Consider the following 20,938-nt stretch of genomic DNA (forward strand, 5'->3'; position numbering starts at 1 on the left):
AGCCCAAGCCGCAGCACGCCATCACCGTGGCCGTGTCGTCGCGGGCGCTCTTCGACCTGGTGGAGGAGCGGCGCATCTACGAGGAGCAGGGCGTGGAGCGCTACGTGACCTACCAGCAGGACAACGAGAACGTCACCCTCAAGCCCGGGCCCGCCTTCAACTTCGTCAAGGTACCGTCCGCCCCAGGGCCGGGGCCGGGGCCTCTCCCAACACCCGGGGGGCCCTCCTGACACCCGGGAGCACTCCTGACACCCGGGGGTCTCTCCCGATACCCAGGGAGCCCTCCCAAGACCGGGGAGCCCTCCTGAGACTCTGGGGGCCTTCCTGACACCCAGGGATGTCTCTTAACACCCAGGGGTCCCTCCTGAGACCCAGGGCTCTCTCCTGAGATCCTGGGGGGTCCCTCCCAAGAGCCAGGGGACCCTCCTGAGAGCAGGCATCCCTCCTGACACCCAAGGGTCCCCTCCTGACATCGAGGGATTCCTCCTTAAATTCTGATGCCCCTCCCAAGACCGGGGATCCCACGTGACACTGAGGGGTCCCTCCAGAGACCCAGGGATCCTTCCTTAGATCCTGGTGCCCCTCCTGAGACCGGGGATTCTGCCTGACACCCAGGGGTGCCTTCCAAGATCCTGGTATCCCTCCTGAGACCAGGGATTCCTCCTTAGATCCTGGTGCCCCTTCTGAGACTGGGGATCCCTCCAGAGCCCCAGGCATCTCCACCAGGGATCCCTCCTGAGCACCGGGCAGTGGCTGGGAGACAGCTTCCCTGCCTGTGTTGGGAGATCTGGATGTACTGGGTCCATAGGGAAGGCATATGAGGAGATTCCAGCAAAGCCCCTTTTCACCTGCAGACACCAAAAGGAAAGTCTCTCTGGGTTGGCATTCAGATCTCATGGGCCGGTTGCCAGACCCTGTTGTGTAGGAGCAGCATCCCTGCCTTAGGCCCTGGTCCAGACGTTTCTCCCCTCAGGCGGGCTGGTGCTGGAGAAGAGGCTTGGCCTCGTTGCTTTCATTTCCTCCTTGAAAGCAACTAGATTTGTTCCCCACCCCTTTCTGGGAAATGAGGTCAGGCGGCAGATACAGCGTAGCCCTGTTCAAGGAAGTTAAGCTGCGGTTTGGCTCCAGACCAGATGGGACGGGCATAGAGACAGGCCCTTGCTACCCGTTACATATATTACACAATGAACTGGTGAATTGTGCAGTACGTTTAGACTGGCCTCGGGTGCAAAAGTAAGACCAGCAAAGCAGGACCAGTGCGTAGTGCTGATCACACAATGAACTGGTGAATCATGCAGTAAATGTACTTGGCCACGTGTGCAAAGTAATTATCACACAATAAAAATGACTCTTCAGCTATAAAAAGAGCCAACCAGCTATGAAGTTAGTGCTTGAAAATGTGTAACAACTCTATAGCTGTTTTCTATCTAGCTTTAATTTTAACATACAGTAAGCAGAGTCATGGGTCAGGCTCCCTCTACAAGTTACATGCATTATGCAGTTAACTGGTTAATTGTGCAGTGAATTTAAATTGGCTGGACATGCAATCATACTATGAAAAGGTTCATCTAGCTATAAAGTTAGAACTGGAAAATATGCAGTAACTTTCTAGCTTGTTTTTGTCCAGCTTTAATTTGCACACGTAGCAGGGTCTCCCCCCACAGCTGGTTGCTCTGTTAGCTAATGGGGCTCCCAGCTGCAGGGGTGCACCCTGCACAGCCAGGGCAGGGAGTCCCATGGCTGAGAGGACTCTCAGCCCCGGTAGCGCCCCACAGCTGCCAGGACAGGGTCCTGCAGCTGATGAGACTCTCCATCCTGGCAACTGAGACACTGTAGGGGCCAAGAGTCCTGTCAGCTATGGGACTTGCAGCTGTGGGAACTTGCTACTTGGCAGTGTAGGGGGAGCCCAGAATAGTGATCCCAGGTTTTCCCTGCACCACGATAGGACCTGATGATGGATCCCACGATCATGCCTTCCTGCCTTGCACACGTGGCATGGCAGGAGATACGGTTGTGTGGGTCATGTATCACATCCTATCATGCCTTTACCTGAATGTCTAGAGGGGCCCAGAGAGAGGATCGGTTCCTGCAAGGCAGTGGTTTCCAGCCTTTTTTAGACTGGAGGCAACCCTCCTTGGGAAAGGAAAAGCCCCGCTAGGAAAATGACGGCTCGCTCTTTTCACTGGTCTTTCCACAACAGAAAAAAACAGGAGCAGGGGTGTTAAACCTCTGGCCAAATCTGGCTCGTGGAGCCACAGCATCTGGCCTGCTTGGGTCCCTCACAGGTTGGAAAGCTTGGCAGCAGGTAGTGGTGGAAGCTCCATGTGGCCAGTCCATCCTCACCCGCCATTGCCCACGTCCAGATCTGGCTGGGCTGCTCGTCCCCTCCCCACCAGCATGGCCAGATTGGGGCTGCCACCGCGTGTCCAGAGCGGGACTGGGCTGCCCCCTCCCCTGCCCTACACACACACATCCAGAGCGGGAATGGACTCCTACCCTGGCATGTATCTGCAACGGGGCCCCTCCCCATGCTGCCGGATCTGGGCTGGACATCCCCCCCACCCTGCCCTCCAGCACATAACCAGATCAGGATTGGGACCAAGCACCACTCTGCCTTGTCCTGCCCTGAGCATCTGGATCAAGGTCATTTTACCCTGCCCTCCCCTCCACCCCATGCTCCCCATGTCTGGATTGAGCCACTCCTCCTTGCCCATGGATCAAGGGCTGTACAACCCCTCTCAGCTGGGTCAGGTCCATTGGCTGGATCTAGCCTGTGGAGGGACATGGCACCACCCATCTGGCCTGCTGGCCAAAAATTTTGGGCATCGCTGTAACTAGAGCAATTCTGTTGCAGAGAACGCTGCAAGCCCATAGCCAGACAAGGATTTTGACACAACAGCTTCCTATTTGAAATCTCTGCCTTGTTCTTGTGAATCAGGTTTGCCCACCTAGTGGTGCTAACATTGCATAGCACTTCACAACACCCTTGAAAGGATCTTAAGGCACCCCAGGGTGTCAGAGCTCCCTGGTGGAGAATCACTGTTTTAAGGTCATTGTGTCATTCTTGGATCATTCAGATCCCAAATCATAAGGTTGTAACTGCTTAATGCCCACTGCTTCGTTGGGAGTTCATCTGAATAAAGACATCAGATGTTGATTCAGTAGAGGCAAAATTACTTGCCTAGTATAGACATATTTTTTTTCGTTTTGGTTGCCCACAAATTTTGCCAACCTTTGGTGGCAACTCAAATATTTTCCTGCTGCAGTGAAAACTGGGAAGAGATATAGACTGGTTTTAATTCAGGATTCCATAAACAAGGGTGAGGAGATCTACCATGTTTTTGTTGAGTGAGATGAGAGAGATGTGCAAGTTAACCGCCGGGATGGTGGAGGCTAAATTATGATTTTGCTGATTGGGATTTTTATAAGTGTTTGAAGAAACACAGACTTCACTGGGAAGATGCAAGTGCAAAAGAGGAGACAATTTGATCTGAAATATCTATTTTAATTACTTGGGAAACTGCCGTGGCATAAAACCCACCCAACTAATTTTTGAGAAGAACTGTTGGTTTTGTTATTATTAAATAGGCTGGCTGGTAGAAAGAACATGTGACATTGCATTGCCAGGAGCATTTAAAAGAGACTCTTAACTTTCACTGTCATTTGTATAGACTCAGGAAAACAGTGAGTAGCTAAAACATTTTTGCCATGCATGGGGTCCTAAGGAAACAACAGCCATGGTATAGTTGTTCAAACTTTTGTATGTGCAGCAGGGAGGACAGATACTGGCAACACTAACAGCACCCAGCCATATAGGAGGTGGAGCCTCCTGCCCATCCTGATCTATTTGTCCTCATCCCTTGACCATCTCATTGTTGCCTCTCTTTTGATGGAATCAGCTGACTTTTCCTTTCAGCCCGGGTCCTTGGGCTTGTCTCCCTTATGCATCAACTTTGATTATCTCAGCAGGTCATTTGTAATGCTCAGAACCTGCTATTTCCTTTTTCTGTTGAGCTATGACAGCGGTATCTAGTCCAGAGGGAGAACAAGCAAGAACTGTGGTCAGGGAGGTGCATACTGTCACCGCCGAGAGCCGCGGCGCGGGGTTCGGGGCTTTAAGAGCCCTAGTCGGCGGGCGGGTACTTGTGACGCTTGGAGTGGAATCAGGTACTCAAGTGTATTGATTTAACAAATAGATTGCTTTACTTACACTGCTCGTACAGTGCAGGTCAGAAGCTTGCTTCGGTTACAGTTGCAAACAGGTACAGGAGTCGGGCAGAAATTACAAAGTTGTTGGTCGGTCTGCAGATGCGTTCGGGGTGTTCGGGCCGGCAGTCATCTTACGTCTCGGTGGGGGTGTGCTAGGCCCCCTTGGGTCGGTGACGGGGAGAGATTAGAGGTTGATCAGGCCCCTAAGTTCTTCTCTAAGACACACGCGGAGTTTGCTAGGCTCCACAGTGTGCTCAGAGTTCTCCACGAGGTGTGCGTGGAGCTCTCCAACTTGGGTGGAAACTGCTCAAGCCTCTTATACGGCTAGCAAGCCAATCACTAGCCGCCACGTAGGAATAATTTAGAACTGTCCAATAGTGGGGTACAAATTTGCATAAGATTGGCGGGAACTGCTTGCAACGTGCATTTCCTTTCTGCAGCTCAGAAATGCACCCTGCAAAAAGGCTACGAATTGGCGGGAACTCTTTTGCACCCGGGGTTCTCCTCTGCAGCAGAAAACTCCACCGTGCAAAAAAGCTACAATTTGGCGGGAACTTTTTCTAGGTCATTAACATATAGTCACTGGGCTCTGGAGTTTTCCCCTCGTGACCTACTTACAAAATGATTGACAGACTGCCTTCTGTATCAAACTATGGAATCTTCCACTGTACTATAGGCATATGAACAATGGGTTCTGACACATACTGCCAGAGAGGAACAAGCTTTCACTTCCAGTGTTGTTTGTGCTTGTGTTTACATTGTCAATGGAGAAACCCCCTCCCAAAAAAACCTTCAGGTATAAACAGCATCGGGAGTAGAGAACAGACTTCCTCACAGGGTCCTCCTCCTGTTTGAAACTCCTTCCCAGCAGGGGTGACTGTATTGTTTGGAAAACAGTTCCCGTTATAGTACTCCTGCAGTCAGGACAGGCCTATTGGAAGACATGATCTAGAATTCCTAACAGGAAGAAGTGTGCATCTATGTTTGAAAAGAGGAAAAAAATCATGGTGGATTGTTAGTAGCGAACCTTGAGACATCTGACTTTACATTTAGAAGAATAAAGCCCACATGTATACAATGTTCCCAATGGGTCTCTAGCTCACTGTCCCTTATGTCAAAACTCTTGAAATCACACTTTCCCATGGCACATGTTGGTGCAGGACTATCAGACACAGAAGGGTGGAGTTGCCATACAACAGTTGGTGATAAACTTATTTTCAGATCATGCTGTGCACTGCAGGCTAGAGTCCCTTCGTTTGAATTGATACTAGGCCAGATTTGCCCTCTGTTACTAAAATATAATCCACAACAGTGCCACTACTTAAACTGTTTTAAGTAATGGCAGTGTCTCAGTTATACATTTGGCATTAAATAATTATTGTCTAAGATGCACAAATAGTACACAGAAAGTCAGACTTCTTGCTTGTTCATTTGGCTTCATGACTCTTCCCTCCTGGGCATCTAGTGGGCCAGCTTCAGTAGGATGTGGTGAAGGTGGTTTCAGCTGTAGTTTGGTGATTGGGACATAGGAGCTGTGGCTTCAAAACGTGGCGTCCAGGCAAGCCTAGAACCCAGATCTCCCATGTCCTGGATAATTGCTCTAATTACGGAGTTATAGTGGAGGAACTTTATACCACTTAGGTAGATCAGTTCTCCATGTGGATGTCTTGCAGATTGGGTCATAGATGCCTTAGGAGGAAGTAGAATTGCAAAAGGTAAACATATTTTAGCACATATTAAAACTCCCCATTGAAATGAATGTAGGATTGCACTTTTTCTGGCAACAGAGGAACCGTCCCAGTGGTGTCGTAGGTGCTGTTCATAGAACTGAATGGGAGAGCTGTGCGATTCTGCAAGATGAAATAGCATGCACTCTGGAGAACCCACTAGTCCCCCTCTGAAAGCATCTGAGCATCTAAAACAGGCAACTGTGCCTGTGCCTAGTCACTTTAGCCTGGAAGAAAGAGAGAGAAGATAGTGGCATGTTAGTTGCTACTAGACAAGTCCTGTAGAGATGGATCAGTAACTTGTTCATTTATTAGCTGAAGCCAGGGCAGGGTAGCACCTTATCCAGTAACTGGTTTAGAGTGGCATAAGAAAGTCTGTGATAATCTACTCATTTGGTCTCTTGCGTATGAAAGCTTATGTCTCTCTCAGCCAGTTATTCTCTAATGTGCCACCTTGCCCTGCCTTCTGCATGCCTTTAGACTTACAAGACTAACCCCCTCTCTTTGTTCATTTAGTCTAACTGATCATAGGTGTCCCAGGTAAGAGAACCTCATTTTAAAGTTACAGAATTTAACTTAACATTTTTTTGTCTGCTTCCCCGATAAGAAGCTCAACTAAGTAGCAGCTGGGAGTTCAAGAAAAGGAATGAATAAAACAAGTTTAGCAAGGTAAACCTGTATGCATTTTAAACCCGTATTCTCCTTCTAGGCAGGACCTGTAAGTATAAATAAAACCACCCTGATTAAGAAAGAACGTATATGCAGCTTATTTATGCACATCCATATTTCCTACCCATAGGCACTGGAACATGTCAATGCTCGACTTCGTGAGCTGTACCCTGATGATGAGGAACTATTTGATATTGTTCTGATGACTAATAACCATGCCCAAGTGGGAGTGAGACTCATAAACAGCATCAATCACTATGGTAAGTAAAATAAATAACATTTTGTAGAGCTGCCTGCTGCCCTGGTGTAAAGTGAAACATTTTTTGTTTGCTCTGACCCTGATATAAGGCACTTTCTTTGATACTGACACCTATTCCTAAGGGGGGAAATGTTTATTTGTGTGTATCGGTATACATGAGAGTGTGTTATGCAGGACTGATCCACAGCTCCAGATATTCCTTGTCAAGAGTGAATCTCAGATTCTGTGGCAAGGCCCTTGAACATTTCTTTGTTTTGTATTTTATCCCCTAAGCAAATGGAAAAATTCCTTAAGTTTAGCGTTGACTAGAAGATAAGATTTTGTTGATAGGACTGAAATACTGTCACTTCATTGATTGAATGGTCAGCTCATAAAATCAGAAGTCTACAGAAGGCTATCGAGGAGATCCTCAGCTGGTTATCTGGCCCCAGATCTGGCCTTAGGGAAAATGGCTCCCTGGGAGAACTTGTATTTTGCCAGTGTACCCCGCCCCCAGGTCATGGCAGTGTCGGGGCCAGGAGGGTGTCAGGGTGTGTGTAGAGGAGGGTGTGCATGCATGAGGGTCACATAGGTGCCAGCAGCTATGGGTGGCAGGGAACCCTATGGGCTATCACAAGGCAGCGCATGTGTCCGTTCATCAGAGATGCTGGCCTGGTGCCAGGCAGTGGGGGCTTGGCAGGGGGCAGCAGGAAGGGCAGGCAGGTGAGCAGGACTATCTGCACGAGTAGCCCAGCACCAGCTGCAGGGCACCACTGCCCAGCTCCCCCTGCTCCTTCACCCTCAGCAGTGGTGACAGTGGCCGGGGACACTGCAACTCGGCCTTCAGCTCCAGCAGGTTAGTGATAGCAGTCCTTAATGTGCAGGCTGGGGTTGCCCAGCCGCACCACCTACTCACTTGGCATTGGTGCCTTGCCCTTGGTGCCCTCCTCCCAGGCCTTCATGCTGCCTGGCACTGCCTGCTACCACCACCTGAAATCTTTTTATCTCACTGCCTCTAGGCAGCTGGCTCCAATCAGCTGTGGGCATGGTCTGGGTGTTGGGGACAAGTCCCGCTGCCCAGCCCCCAAAATAGTTGCCACCAAAGTGTCCCAACAGCTCTCACCTGGCACGAGCAGTAGAGCAGGGGTGTGTGTGTGGTGTCTCCCCGAACCACGGCACCATGGGCAATTACCAACAATGCCCACCCCTTAGGCTAGCTCTGTCTTGCCCACTCTGTCTTTCTAATGACACACACCTTTTAAGTTCATTTTGTCTAACATGATAATATAAGAGTTGCCATACTATAATAGACTATAACCTCATATAGTTCTTCCAGCCAATCCTATATTTTAAAGGATTCAAGAAGAAATAGTTCATCCCAGCCTTTATTCAGTAGGAGACTGCCACAACAGCATGGCTTTCCATAAATGTTCTTTACATTCCCTAAATGGTAGTCAGTTCACATAGTAACCGTGTGTGTGTATGAGTGTCTGTGTTACATTCCCTAAATGTTAGGTCACATAGTAACCATGCATGTGTGTGTAAGGACAAAAACCCAGCAGGGTTGTATCATGTCACCATATGCATTTGTCCCCTCTATATCTGTTTTGTTTACTTTATTTTCAGGTTTAACAATTGAACGTTTCTGCATGACTGGTGGAAAAAGCCCTGTTGGTTACCTGAAAGCGTATCTTACCAACTTATATCTTTCTGCTGACTCTGAAAAAGTTCAGGAAGCCATAGAAGCAGGTTGGAATCAATTTTTTCCTGGTTTACTTCTCAGCTAGCCCTACTGAAAAATTAATTCATTAATTACACATACCTTTTCACAGAAGGTGGTAGCACTGAATTAAAAATAGATGTATTACTATCCATAAGATACCAGCTTGTCACTGGTTTAGTTATGATTATTCTTCCACTCACATTTTGTATCTTATTGTCTCCCTCCTTGCCCCCTTCACTCCTAGTCATCTTCCTTTATCTCTTATTCCCACCAACTAATTTTCTTTTATGCTGTCCCTATCCATAGAATGACCTCCCAAGACCACTATGCCAAGCTTCTTATTTCCTTTAAGATTCATTTATTCTGTGATGCCTGCAAAAAATAACCAACACCAAATGCCACCTGTGCTCCAACAGGAGAAAGAAGAGTTTAAAATAATAATACAAACATTGATTTTTAGTACTTAGTTAACCATAGTTATTGACATTCATTTTCCTAGAAACTAACTGAAATTTTCTGATGTAATTTCAGGCATTGCGTCAGCTACAATGTTCTCTGCAAATAAAGATGTGCCCTTCTGTGATAACCAGCTGCGGGTGGCATTTGATGGGGACGCTGTTCTCTTTTCTGATGAGTCAGAGAAGATTGTCAAAGAGCAAGGACTAGACAGATTTTTTGAACATGAGCAGCTGAATGAGAATAAGCCTCTTGCACAGGTACCTGCTTCTTGAATCATGATGAGTGTTCAAAACAACTCTGCATTTTTATTACCAAGCATTTTGTTGCTACCTTATTCTCTTTTCCTCATTCTTCTCATAAGTATATAAGTTCTTGTTCTTCAGAGGTGTTTTATAATTCAGTGTATTTTTTATTATAACATTAATTTCCTTATACTTGCTTTGATATTTTTTCTTTAAGGGTTGTCTGAATGTACTAAGGACAGTTTGAATTCTTAGCTGGTGCTTCTGGACCTGATGTTGTAGTGTTATAACACAGTACTAAAACTTCACATGTAGCAGGTTAGGCCCTGGGACAGCAGAGTCACCCCCTTGCGACTGCTTGGATCCCACCTTACTCTTGGCCCTGTCTGTCAGGGTATCGCCCTGTTGTTTCACCTGCCATGCCTTAACGTTACAGTTGGATTGGGAGGCTGTCCCTAGAGGCCAAGGAATTTCACTTCAGGACCTAGATCCTTGTCAGCCCTCTGGCCTTGGCCCACTTTGCTGTGGCTGGCCCCTCTGCCCAAGGTCCATTGTCACAGGACTTTAGGCTGCTGGATCCCAGCTCTAGCCACTCATAAAGACCTCTCCTCGTCCCTCCAGGGACCTGGAGCCAGCTGGTTGCTTACACGCTCTCTCTCTGCTTTAGTAATGGGAAAGGGACACATTAAACATGGTAAAAGTAAGAACATGAGACTATCACAGCTACTTAAAGGTATATTTTCTCTTTATTATCATCTAGAGGCCTTGACCTAAAGCTCACTCAAGTTAGTGAAAAGACTCCCATTAATTTAAATGGAAAGCCCTTACTCACTGTAGCAAAAACCTTTCCCATTACAGGCACGACCTAGTACCTTTTCTCAGCACTTGTGCTCCTTTGTTGACCTCTCTACATATAGCAACATTGAGGATTTAACATGTAATGTTACTTCTTGCTTGGCTTCTCTTCGTGTTGTCACGTGTAACAGCTGTCAATGAAACACTGTATTTATAAGGAGTTGGCATTGATTTAAAATGCTGGAATATGCTGAGTGCCCCAGAGAATTATGAAACTTGTCCCAAAGTTCGAATCTTAACAGCAATTTAAATCTAAAAAGATCATCTCTGCTCTTATTTCCACTGTTGTATATCTAAAATAAGGCTCCATCCTTGAAAACAACAGAAATTGCAGGTGTTTAATACCTTGGATTTTTTACCCTAATCATTCTTTCTTTTAAATTTGGGTTTGATCCTGATGTTAATTTCAGGAGGAATCTAAAGCTGGAAGAACTTCATTGATGTCAACATATGTAAACCTAAACAAATGTCTCTGTGAGAACAGAATCAGGAATAATAGTTATATATGTATGTTCTATTCAGGCTCATGGGTCCAAGTCAGGAACAGGGCATCACAATATCACAGGCAACATCTCAGTAAGAGGGACACAATGAAATATGCATGAAATATTATATACAAATATACTTTTGGGTGAGGTATCAGAATTAACCATCATTTGCTCATTTTTTGTAAGCATGTTTTGAGAAGGGATTTCAACGTGGAAATGGCAGTCGCCTTAGGGCTTGGGAGAGGTGTGCTGTGTGTAGAGGGTCTGGAAGAAAGAACAAGATATTTGTACAATTGTACACATATTAAACATGTTTCTAATGTTTTAATCCTAGGGTCCTTTGAAAGGTTTTCTGGAAGACTTAGGGAAGCTCCAAAAGAAATTCTATGCAAAAAATGAACGACTAGATTGTCCTGTAAGGACCTACCTTGTCACAGCCAGAAGTGCAGCAAGTTCTGGAGCCAGAGTGCTGAAGACTCTCCGTAGCTGGGGCTTGGAGATTGATGAGGCACTTTTCCTTGCAGGAGCTCCTAAAGGACCAGTCTTGGTGAAGATCCGGCCTCATATTTTCTTTGATGACCAGATGTTTCACATTGAAGGAGCACAACAGCTGGGTACTATAGCGGCGCACGTACCTTACGGTATTGGTCAGAAATACCACAAATCCAAACCTAATGACATCAGTGTTAAGAAGTAGCTTCCCTTAACTTAACAAGTCTCTAATACATACATAACTATGTCTGAAAACTGTACCTTTTTATTTTATAAGCACTGTGTTTAAAAGTTTAACCTCACTGGCTATATCAATTTTAAAAGGAAATATTTTTTATTACAAGCATGTTTTACTGTAATAATATTCTTAAGCAGTCTTGGGTTGTTTTTTTTTTACCAATCTGGAGCTAGCACACTACTTTCTTAATATTAAGAAAAGATTTCTACTGCTTTTGTGATTTAAGCTATACTTCAGAGAGAGAGATGCATGTATACATTCTCTGAAAGGGTTATGAACAGATTATTTATAAAAATAATTTTGCTGCCTAGTGAACATATATAGGTTATTCTTGAGATGACCAAAAGTTCAGTTTACCTAATGTGCAGTTATGTTTACTTTTTCAGGGCCGCCTTGTTGGATATGTATTTAGTGATTTTGTCATTATGAGCATTTGAGTTCTATGGGTGACTGTAGTTTCAGTAGAAAATGTTAGTTTGTTTGACCTTGTGTTTACAGGAGCCTTTTATTTTTCTACACTTTTTTTCCTACGCTAATAAAGCTGGTTTTACAGAACATTGCCGTTTTTTGTGTATATGTTAGGGAAAAGGATCTTATTAAGGATTGTTCAGAATTTACTGCTATTGCATAACCTATGTAAAATTAGCATGATTGTCTCAGCTCAGATTTTAGGAGAAGGTGGCTGTTTCAATGCTAACTGATAATCATTTGCACTATTGTTCTGTCATACCAATCTTCTTATACCTAAATCACCACCATAGTATCTGAGCACTTTTCAGGTAACATGATTAACATCTGTCACATCTCACCCGTGCCCCTTCCCCCACACAGACTTATCAGCCAGATGCTGCTCTCCAAGCTTCCAGGCTGCCTACTGGTAATCAGATCAGCTGGTATGGCTGGTTAATAATTAGCCATCAGTATTGACCAAAAAATCTTTATCGGTGCACCCTAGTATGGCTACACAGTTGTAATGGTGTGATCATATGTGAAGAAAGATGGATAGAGCTATCTGCCATCTGTATATTGCTATGACTGACAAGCTGAGCAAAGGAGCCAAAGAAGTATTTGGTATGGAAAAGTAAATATGTACCTACACAGGTCTACAACATGAACCTTCTCCAACCAGACCTAAGCAGCTGTCCATCTAGAATGAGACTGAAGCCCTGAGGTAAGTGGGGAAGCAAGAGACCTGGAGGAAGAGCAAGCAGGAGAGGGGACATCAGGGGACGTGCTCTTATACTTCCTGAAAAATCAGGGCAATCAACTAGTTACCTCAGGTGCCTGTACACGAATGCATGGAGCCTGGGAAGCAAGCAGGAAGAACTGGAAGTCGTTGCACAGTCACAGCACTATGATGTGATTGAAATAACAGAGACATGGTGGGAGCTTGCATGACTAGAGCACTGTCATGGATGGGTACAAACTTTAGGAAGGACAGGCAGGGGAGAAGAAGAGGAGGAGTTGCGTTTTATGTAAAAGAGCCATGTGATTGCTCAGAGCTCCAATATGAAGCTGGAGATAGTCCTGTTGAGAGTCTCTGGGTTAGGGTCAGAGGAGAGAGCAACAAGGGTGATGTTGTGGTGGGTATCTGCTATAGACCACCAGACCAGGAGAAAGTGGTGGATGAGGCTTGCTTCAAACAGCTAGTGGAAGTTTCCTGATCATCGGCCCTGGTTCTCATGGGGGGACTTCAATCACCCTGACATCTGGGAGGGCAATACAGCAGTGCCCAGACAATTCAGGAAGTTTTTAGAGTGTTGGGGACAACTTCCTGGTGCAAGTGCTGGAGTGGCCAACTAGGGGCTGTGGGCTTCTTGACCTGCTACCCACAAGCAGGGATGAATTAGTGGGGTATATGGTAGCGGATGGCAACTTGGGCAGCAGTGACCATGAGATGATTGAATTCAGGATCCTGAGGAAAGGAAGGATGGAGAGCAGTGGAGTAAAGACCCTGGACTTCAGAAAAGCAGACTTCGATTTGCTCATGGAACTCATGGGCAGCCAGACAGAAGGGGAGAGGAGTCCAGGAGAGATGGCTGTACTTTAAAGAAGCATTACTGAGAGTGCAGAAACAAACCATCCTGATGCATGGGAAGACAAGCAAGTATGGCAAAAGACTAGCTTGGCTTAGCAGGGAACTCTTTAGTAAACTAAATGACAAAAAAGGAAGCTTATAAGAAGTGGAAACTTGAATAACTGGGGAAGAATATAAGAGTACTGCTTGGGCATGCAGGGATGAAGTCAGGAAGGGCGAGGTGGAATTGAAGTTGCAGCTAGCAAGGGATGTGAAGGGTAACAGGAAGGGTTTCTACTTGTATGTTGGTAGCAAGAGGAGGATCAGGGAAAATGTGGGTCCCTTACTGAGTGGGGAAGGCAACCTTGTGATAGAGAATGCAGAAAAGGCTGAAGGGCTTAATACCTTTTTCACCTCTGTCTTCACGGGCAAGGTCAGCTCGCAGACTACTGCACTGGGCAGCCCAGTTTGGGGACAAGGTGAGCAGCCAACAGTGGTGAAAAAACAGGTTAGGGACTATTTAGAAAATCTGGACATATACAAGTTGATGGGGCTGGATGGGATGCACCTGAGGATGCTGAGGGAGTTAGCTGATGAGATTGCGGAGCCGCTGGCCATAAGCTTTGAAAACTCATGGCTATCAGGAGAGGTCCTGGATGATTGGGCAAGGGCAAACATAGTGCCTGTGTTTAACAAAGGGAAGAAGGAGGATCCAGGGAAGTACAGACCAGTCAGCCCCACCTCAGTCCCTGGAAAAATCATGGAGCAGGTCCTCAAGGAATCCATTTCTAAGCACTTGGAAGAGAAGGTGATTAGGAACAGTCAGCATGGATTCACCAGGGGCAAGTCATGCCTAACCAACCTGATTGCCTTCTGTGATGAGATTACTGTCTCTGTGGATGCGGGGAGACCAGAGGATGTGGTGTACCTTGATTTTAGTAAGGCTTTTGATACGGTCTCCCACATCATTCTTGCAGACGGGCTAAGGAAGTACAGGCTGCATGAATGGACTGTAAGATGGACAGAAAACTGGCTGGAACACCAGGCTCAGAGAGTAGTAATCAATGGCTCAAAGTCTAATTGACAGTTGGTATAAAGTGGAGTGCACCAGGGCTTGGTCCCGGGGCCAATATTGTTCAATATCTTCATCAATGACCTAGAAGATGACATAGAGTACACCCACAGGAAGTTTGCAGATGATACCAAGCAGGGGGGAGTAGTAGATACATGGGAGGGTAGGGCTAGGATTCAGCATGACCTAGACAAACTGGAGGATTAGGCTAAAAGAAATGTCATGAGGTTCAACAGGGACAAGTGCAAAGTCCTTCACTATGGACGGAACAAGCCCATGAACCAGTACAGGCTGGGGGCTGACTGGCTGGGCAACAGCTTTGCAGAAAAGGACCTGGGGGTTACAGTAGACAGTAAGCTGAATAGGAGTCAGCAGCGTGCCCTTGCAGCAAAGAAAGCTAACAGTACATTGGGCTGCATTGGTAGGTGTGATGCCAGTAAGTCAAGGGAAGTGATTCTTCTCCTCTATTCAGCACTGGTGAGGCCACATCTGGAATACGTGCGAGTTCAGTTTTGGGCCCCCCACTACACTATGGAAAAGATATGGACAAACTGGAGAGAGTCCAGTGGAGGGCAACAAAAATGGTGAGGGGACTGGAGGGTCTTGACTTATGAGGAAAGACTAAGGGAATTGGGCTTATTTAGTCTAGAGAAGAGGAGACTGAGAAGGTATTTAATACCTGAAGTGTGGTTCGAAAGAGGATGGAGCTAGACTGTTGTCAGTGGTAGCAGATGACAGAACAAGGAGCAATGGTCTCAAATTCCAGGAAGGGAAGTTTAGGTTAGATATTAGGAAGAATTTTCTCACTAGGAGGGTAGTAAAACACTGCAGTGGTTACCCAGAGAGGTGGTGGAAGCTCCATCCTTGGAGGTTTCCAAAACCTGGCCAGACAAAGCTTTGGCTGGGATGATCTAGTTGGGGATGGTCGTGCTTTGAGCAGGGAGCTGGACTAGATGATTTCCTGAGGTCCCGTCCAACCCTAACTTTCTTTGATTCTATGATTCTATGAAGCATATTGGCCATGGCATAGCCAGGAAGCTTGCAATACTTGTGTTGATTGTTACAGGATTTTAGTGTCTAGTGATGTTGACCCTTAACGAGCCATGAGCATTGAAGTGTGTGAAAGAAAAAGTAAAACCAAACTTGTTGGCTTCATCATAGCAGTCACACACTAAATTGACAATGAAAGTCATGTTTTAGTTGCATGGGCTGACCGTTCAGCTTGTCAGTTAAAAGTGGCACGCAGGCGATGATGGGAACCTTAGATATGCAAGAACACCCCCTATGTGATATGGTGTTAACACAAATCCTATTTCATCCTGCTAGTAGAAAGAGATTCCTTTTAGCTCACCTGACAATAATTCTAAATGCAATTTGAAAAGGACCCAGTTCAAATCTCCTAGCACCTTTGAGCCAAAAGTTTGAAAAGTAGCCTTTAAATTTTTGTTACTTTAGGCTTTTTTGTGATTGTTTTTTGATCTTAGATGTCCTTTATGAGTCACCCAAGGCTCATCTACATGTGTCACTATGCTGATGCTGTTACTGCACTGTGATTTAGTACTTTCAAAAGTACTTCCAAATTTACTCTTTTTAGAAGTACTAAATCATGGCGCAGTAACAACCCGTACTGTGCCGTATGTGTGGCACACTTATTTTTAGCAGCCACTTTGCTGTAGCAGCACTCTATAACGGGGAAGAGTGTCGCTATGGCAACATAGTGTTGATCACGTGTAGACACCCGTGGATGCTGCGTCGCCGTAGCGTGTTGCTACAGAGATGTAGCGTCATGTGTAGACGTGCCCTCAGTGTCTGATTTTAGGGAGTGGTGAATGTGCACTATTCACTAGAGATCAACAGGAAAGTACGGTGTTTAATACTTCTGAAAAATCTGGCTTACTGCATGTCAAACCGAGTGCTGAGAAAAACAAGGATAAGGAATTGGAGAGTTTTTAAAAAAAATAGTAAATGGATCCACTGAATGTAAAACATGCTGGTTAAGCTCTCTATGGTGTCTAGCTATCAAATGCTACGTGTACAGTTTAATAGAAGAAAATACCTTGGATTGTTTTTTAAATACTTCTCTAATTAAATATGTGCATATCCCAAACATTTGTTTGACACCTTCTGTAACTGGAAGGCAGATTTGTCCCCATTATGTACTGCCAATTACCATATATCTTTTGAAGTGCTGTGCAGTGGAGTAACTTTAAAGTATATTTTTAAACTCTGCTTGGGGATTTAGATGTAAGTTCTCAAGAATCGAGTCCGATCCCCTGCCTAGGCAGGAAAGAGCGCTGGGGTCAGATGACCCCGGCCAGATGCCTCTCCAGCCTGCTCTTCAATACCCGCAAGGTAGGGGAGAGCACCACCTCCCTTGGAAGCCCGTTCCAAATTTTGGCCACCCTCACCATGAAGAAGTTTTTCCTGATATCTAGTCTAAATCTGCTCTCTGTGAGTTTGTGACTATTGTTCCTTGTTACCCCAACAAAGCACCTCCAAGCCCTTGCTGCATCCTCCCAATACATCTGTAGGCAGCCACAAGATCACCTCTCAGCCTTCTCTTGCAGAGGCTGAAGAGATCCAGGTCCCACAGTCTCTCCTCATAGGGCTTGTCCTGTAAGCCCTTAACCATATGAGTGGCCCTCCTCCGGACCCTCTCAAGTCTATCAACATCCTTCTTGAAGTACGGCACCCAGAAGTGGACGCAGTGCTCCAACTGCAGTCTGACCAATGCCGCATAGAGGGGAAGTATCACCTCCTTGAATCTATTTGTCATGCATCTGATGTACAATAAAGTGCGGTTAGCTTTGCTGATCATTTCATCACACTCACAAACAGATCCTTGTCTTTTTGTGTGAGGATGCATTTTTTGTTTTCATCTGTGAGTGAGGAAGAAGACATTCAAGTTATTTCCATCTTTTTTCCTTGTTAAAGGAAAGAAAAATAGATGCTTCAGAATATTTTAGCATCCTTATCTCTGTTGTCCAGCAAGCTTGTCTGGTATTCTGTCATTGTTTGCTATCTTTGATAATATTTTGAGTGTCTGTACAAGGTGTTTGCTATGAATTGTGTTTGGTGAATTGTAGGGTGCCACTGACCCTTGCTGAAGATACCAGTTAGAATTGAGGCCTCTTGGTACCCCATAGGCTTAAGTTTACCAGTGGTTAGCTGTAATATGTAGGTTTAGCAGCTGTCTTCTGTGCCCTGGGGGTTATGAGATTAGGGGTGGTGGTAAAACACTCTAAAATCCTCAGATATGAGTTGGCATAATTATAAGATGGTATCATATAGTCTCAGACTAGACATCAGGAAGCGCTACTTCACAGTCAGGGAGGCTAGGAGCTGGAACCAACTTTCAAGAGAAGTGGTGCTGGCTCCTACCCTGGCGGTCTTTAAGAGGAGGTTAGACAAACACCTTGCTGGGGTCATTTGACCCCAGTACTTTTTCCTGCCATGGCAGGGGTCGGACTTGATGATCTGCTCAGGTCCCTTCCGACCCTACCTACTATGAAACTATGAAACTATGTTTTGGGCTTTTTCCTATCATTTAGGCTACCACTGTAATGTCCTTGTTGTAAGACTTTAGCATGCTTTGTGATGCTAACTGGCTAGGCTCAGCCTTTCTTATCTGATTTTTCTGTCTGTCATGTTACTGTTATAAATTGATGGATAAATTTGATTTTTCCTGGACTAAGATTTCAAAAATTGTTTGGTGGCTTTGGATGCCTATTTGAGACCTCTAAAATAGTTTTTATTTTTACAGTGAGTAAAAAAAAAAATTTAGCACTTTCTAAAGTCTGACCCTCTAAAGATGTTCAAGTTGGATATCCAAAAATATTAGTCTTGGCTAAAAGTAATTTAACTGTGCAAATAGAATGCAATAGTTTAAAGGAAGATTTGAAGGGATTTGTCATGACTTCACCAGTTACATCTCTGCTAGATCCTTAGGCAATTAATGAGTCAATTTTCAAGAATAAAGTTTTGCCCATTGACTTCTATCACATACAGTCATGATGAAGCTGGTACAGAACAAAATCTTATGATCTGGTTATCCCTTGAGAAATGTGATGGATTTGGTAACTCAAGAATTAAGGAAGATAGTAACATAAGTATAAAAGAGCAGCTCCCATATCATGCAGTTATTAAATTAAATCATCAACAGTGGATTTAATCAATTATAAGTGCAATGTATCCCCCTCTGAAATCTTACTCAGTGGGATGGAGTTTTCTCTATGTATGTTCAATTCTTTCATGTTTGGAAGGATCTGAAGGCTTTGAATAGTTTTCTGGACAAAGTTTATTCTATTTTTGAGTAGATAATTAAAAGTCATCTGACATTAAGTATTTGGAGAAATGCTTCAACAACACTGATTTTGAGGTTTGCAGCCATTAGGGGTGCACCAATAGAGATTTTGGGGGCCGATACTGATGGCCGATTTTTAAGGAGGCATGTTGGCTGATACCGATCTGATTTCCGATACCAGCCTGGCAGCTTGAAAAGCTGAATGCAGCTGGTAAGTCTGTTGTGGTGGAAGGGGAGATGGGAGGGAAGAGGTGTGGTGGGGGCAGATCAAAACCCCTGTGGTGAGGAAGGAGTGGGACTGGGGCTGGGGCAAGCACTGCCCAGCTGGGGCAGGGCAGGGGACAGAGCCACAGCTTGTCCAGGGGGCACGAGGAGGAGTGGGGGTGGCTCCTGCTGCTGTGCACACCCCAGGAGGGCACAGGGGGGTGTATGTCCCCTTGATCTGCATGAGGCATGCACCAAGCTCGGGGGTCAGGGCTGCACCAAGCTCATTCCAGCAGGGGTTGGACCAGGCTGCACTCAGGGCAGGAAGCGGTGGTGCTGTTTGGGGGCTACAGGTGGGGGGCTGCAGCCACCCCAAAATTTGCCATAGTCCCTCCATGGCCCCTCTCTCCCCAGCACTGCTGCCAGCCACCCCACGCACAGCCCTGGCCCAACCCTGGCCCCCCACACGCCAGGAAGAGCCCGGTGCAGCCCCAGCCCGCAGCTGTAGCCCACCCCACCCTGTGCAGATCCGGGGGCACACGCCCCCCCTCCACCGTGTCCTCTGTGGATGCACACAGCGGCGGGAGCCCCCTTCTCTCTCCCCACCCTGCCCCGAATGGGCTGCCCCAGCCCCACTCCCTTCCTCACCATGGGTGGTGTTGATCCCCGCCCCTCCACTTCCCTCCCCCCTCCCCTCCCACCACAACAAACTTACTAGCTGCACCCAGCTCTCCATGCTGCCAGGCTGTGCTCCTCACCACCTAAGTGTTGTGCTGAGGCTGCATGCATGCACGGGCATTTATCGGCCAAATTATCAGCCACATCAGGCCGATTTCTGATACAGCCAATTTTCTTTACATCGGTGTTGATCTAATGGCTATCACAGATTCACCCAAGGGTATAATCTCTCCCATTTTTGTTTTCATAATATTAATCTTCATGCTTTGTCTTTAGATTGGGCAACAGGATTTATGAAGAAACCTAAAGCAAAGAACATGAATGCTACCTGTGGATAAGAAAGAAAACCCTGTTTGAAGCTTTCACTGTTTAAGAGTGGCTTATAAATATCAGAATCCACGTTCATATGTGCGTTTGCGATCTTTTTTGTATGAATTCTACATAATAACTTGACTCAAAACCGGTCCTTAATACATTTTTTTACAAGTGCATTCAAGTTTCTGATGTGTCATAAAAAGAATCAATCAAGTAATGCCATAGCTTTGATCTGTGTAAAGGAAGAATGTATTTTCTTTGTTATCAATCAAGGGTTTGCAGTCAAAACTTCTCGGTCAGATCTGCCACACAGGCTTGTTTAACACGTTGATAGAAAGCCTATGAGAAAAATGGTTATACTTTGAGGAAAAAAGATTGAAACGTTCCTTAGGCAAAATTCTTCTGTTTTTTTATTAAACCACCGTACTTGCATGCTGGTTGAGAAGCCCATTTCCAGATGAGATGTCAAACGGAGGTCTTGACCACCTTGTATTAAAGGTGTTACTACATTATGTAATTCATACAGTTTAAAGGCTCAGGGGAGCTGCTGATTTAAAGAGCTCAAGTCTCTGCAGCTGGCTGGGGGGCGACTTTCATACTGGGTCCGGGTTCTTGGGTATTGAATAGTTCTCACAAGGAGAAAAGAACAATGAGCATCAATGGTTGGATACTGAAGTCAGAAAAATTCAATGAGAGCTGAGATTGGGATTTATTTATTTCTTTGTAGCTGAGCTTGGGATTTAAACACAGTGATGAACCATGTCAACCAACTGGGAACAGGGCGCGCACGCACCCAGCTGCCACCCCTCCTTAGGGGGCGCAGGCACACATCTGCCTCCCTTCACTAGGACGCGCATGCACACACTTACCTCGCTGCAGCACGGTACGCATGCGCACAACTTCCTCCCCTTCTCGCAGGGCCGATGCACCCATCTCCGCCCTTCAGCAGGGCGCGCATGCGCACAACTGCCTCCCCGCCTCAGGGAGCGCATGATTCTCGTCCGCAGCG

The 20,938-nt window shown here is 45.9% G+C and overlaps 1 protein-coding gene across 1 annotated transcript in view; it reads left to right on the forward strand.

The window, feature by feature from the left end:
• Positions 1-11,895, forward strand: part of LOC102375304 (cytosolic 5'-nucleotidase 1B) — a 17,234-nt gene extending 5,339 nt beyond the window's left edge. The window contains exons 2-6 of the mRNA XM_006028581.1: positions 3-170; positions 6,736-6,865; positions 8,470-8,592; positions 9,098-9,282; positions 10,945-11,895. Coding sequence (XP_006028643.1) covers positions 3-170; positions 6,736-6,865; positions 8,470-8,592; positions 9,098-9,282; positions 10,945-11,307 — 969 coding nt within the window. The 3' untranslated portion in view covers positions 11,308-11,895. The remainder of the gene's footprint in view (positions 1-2; positions 171-6,735; positions 6,866-8,469; positions 8,593-9,097; positions 9,283-10,944) is intronic.
• The last annotated feature ends 9,043 nt before the right edge of the window (positions 11,896-20,938 follow it).

The sequence above is a fragment of the Alligator sinensis genome, unplaced genomic scaffold (genome assembly GCF_000455745.1).
Source record: "Alligator sinensis unplaced genomic scaffold, ASM45574v1 scaffold870_1, whole genome shotgun sequence".
Classification (NCBI taxonomy): Eukaryota; Metazoa; Chordata; order Crocodylia; family Alligatoridae; genus Alligator; species Alligator sinensis.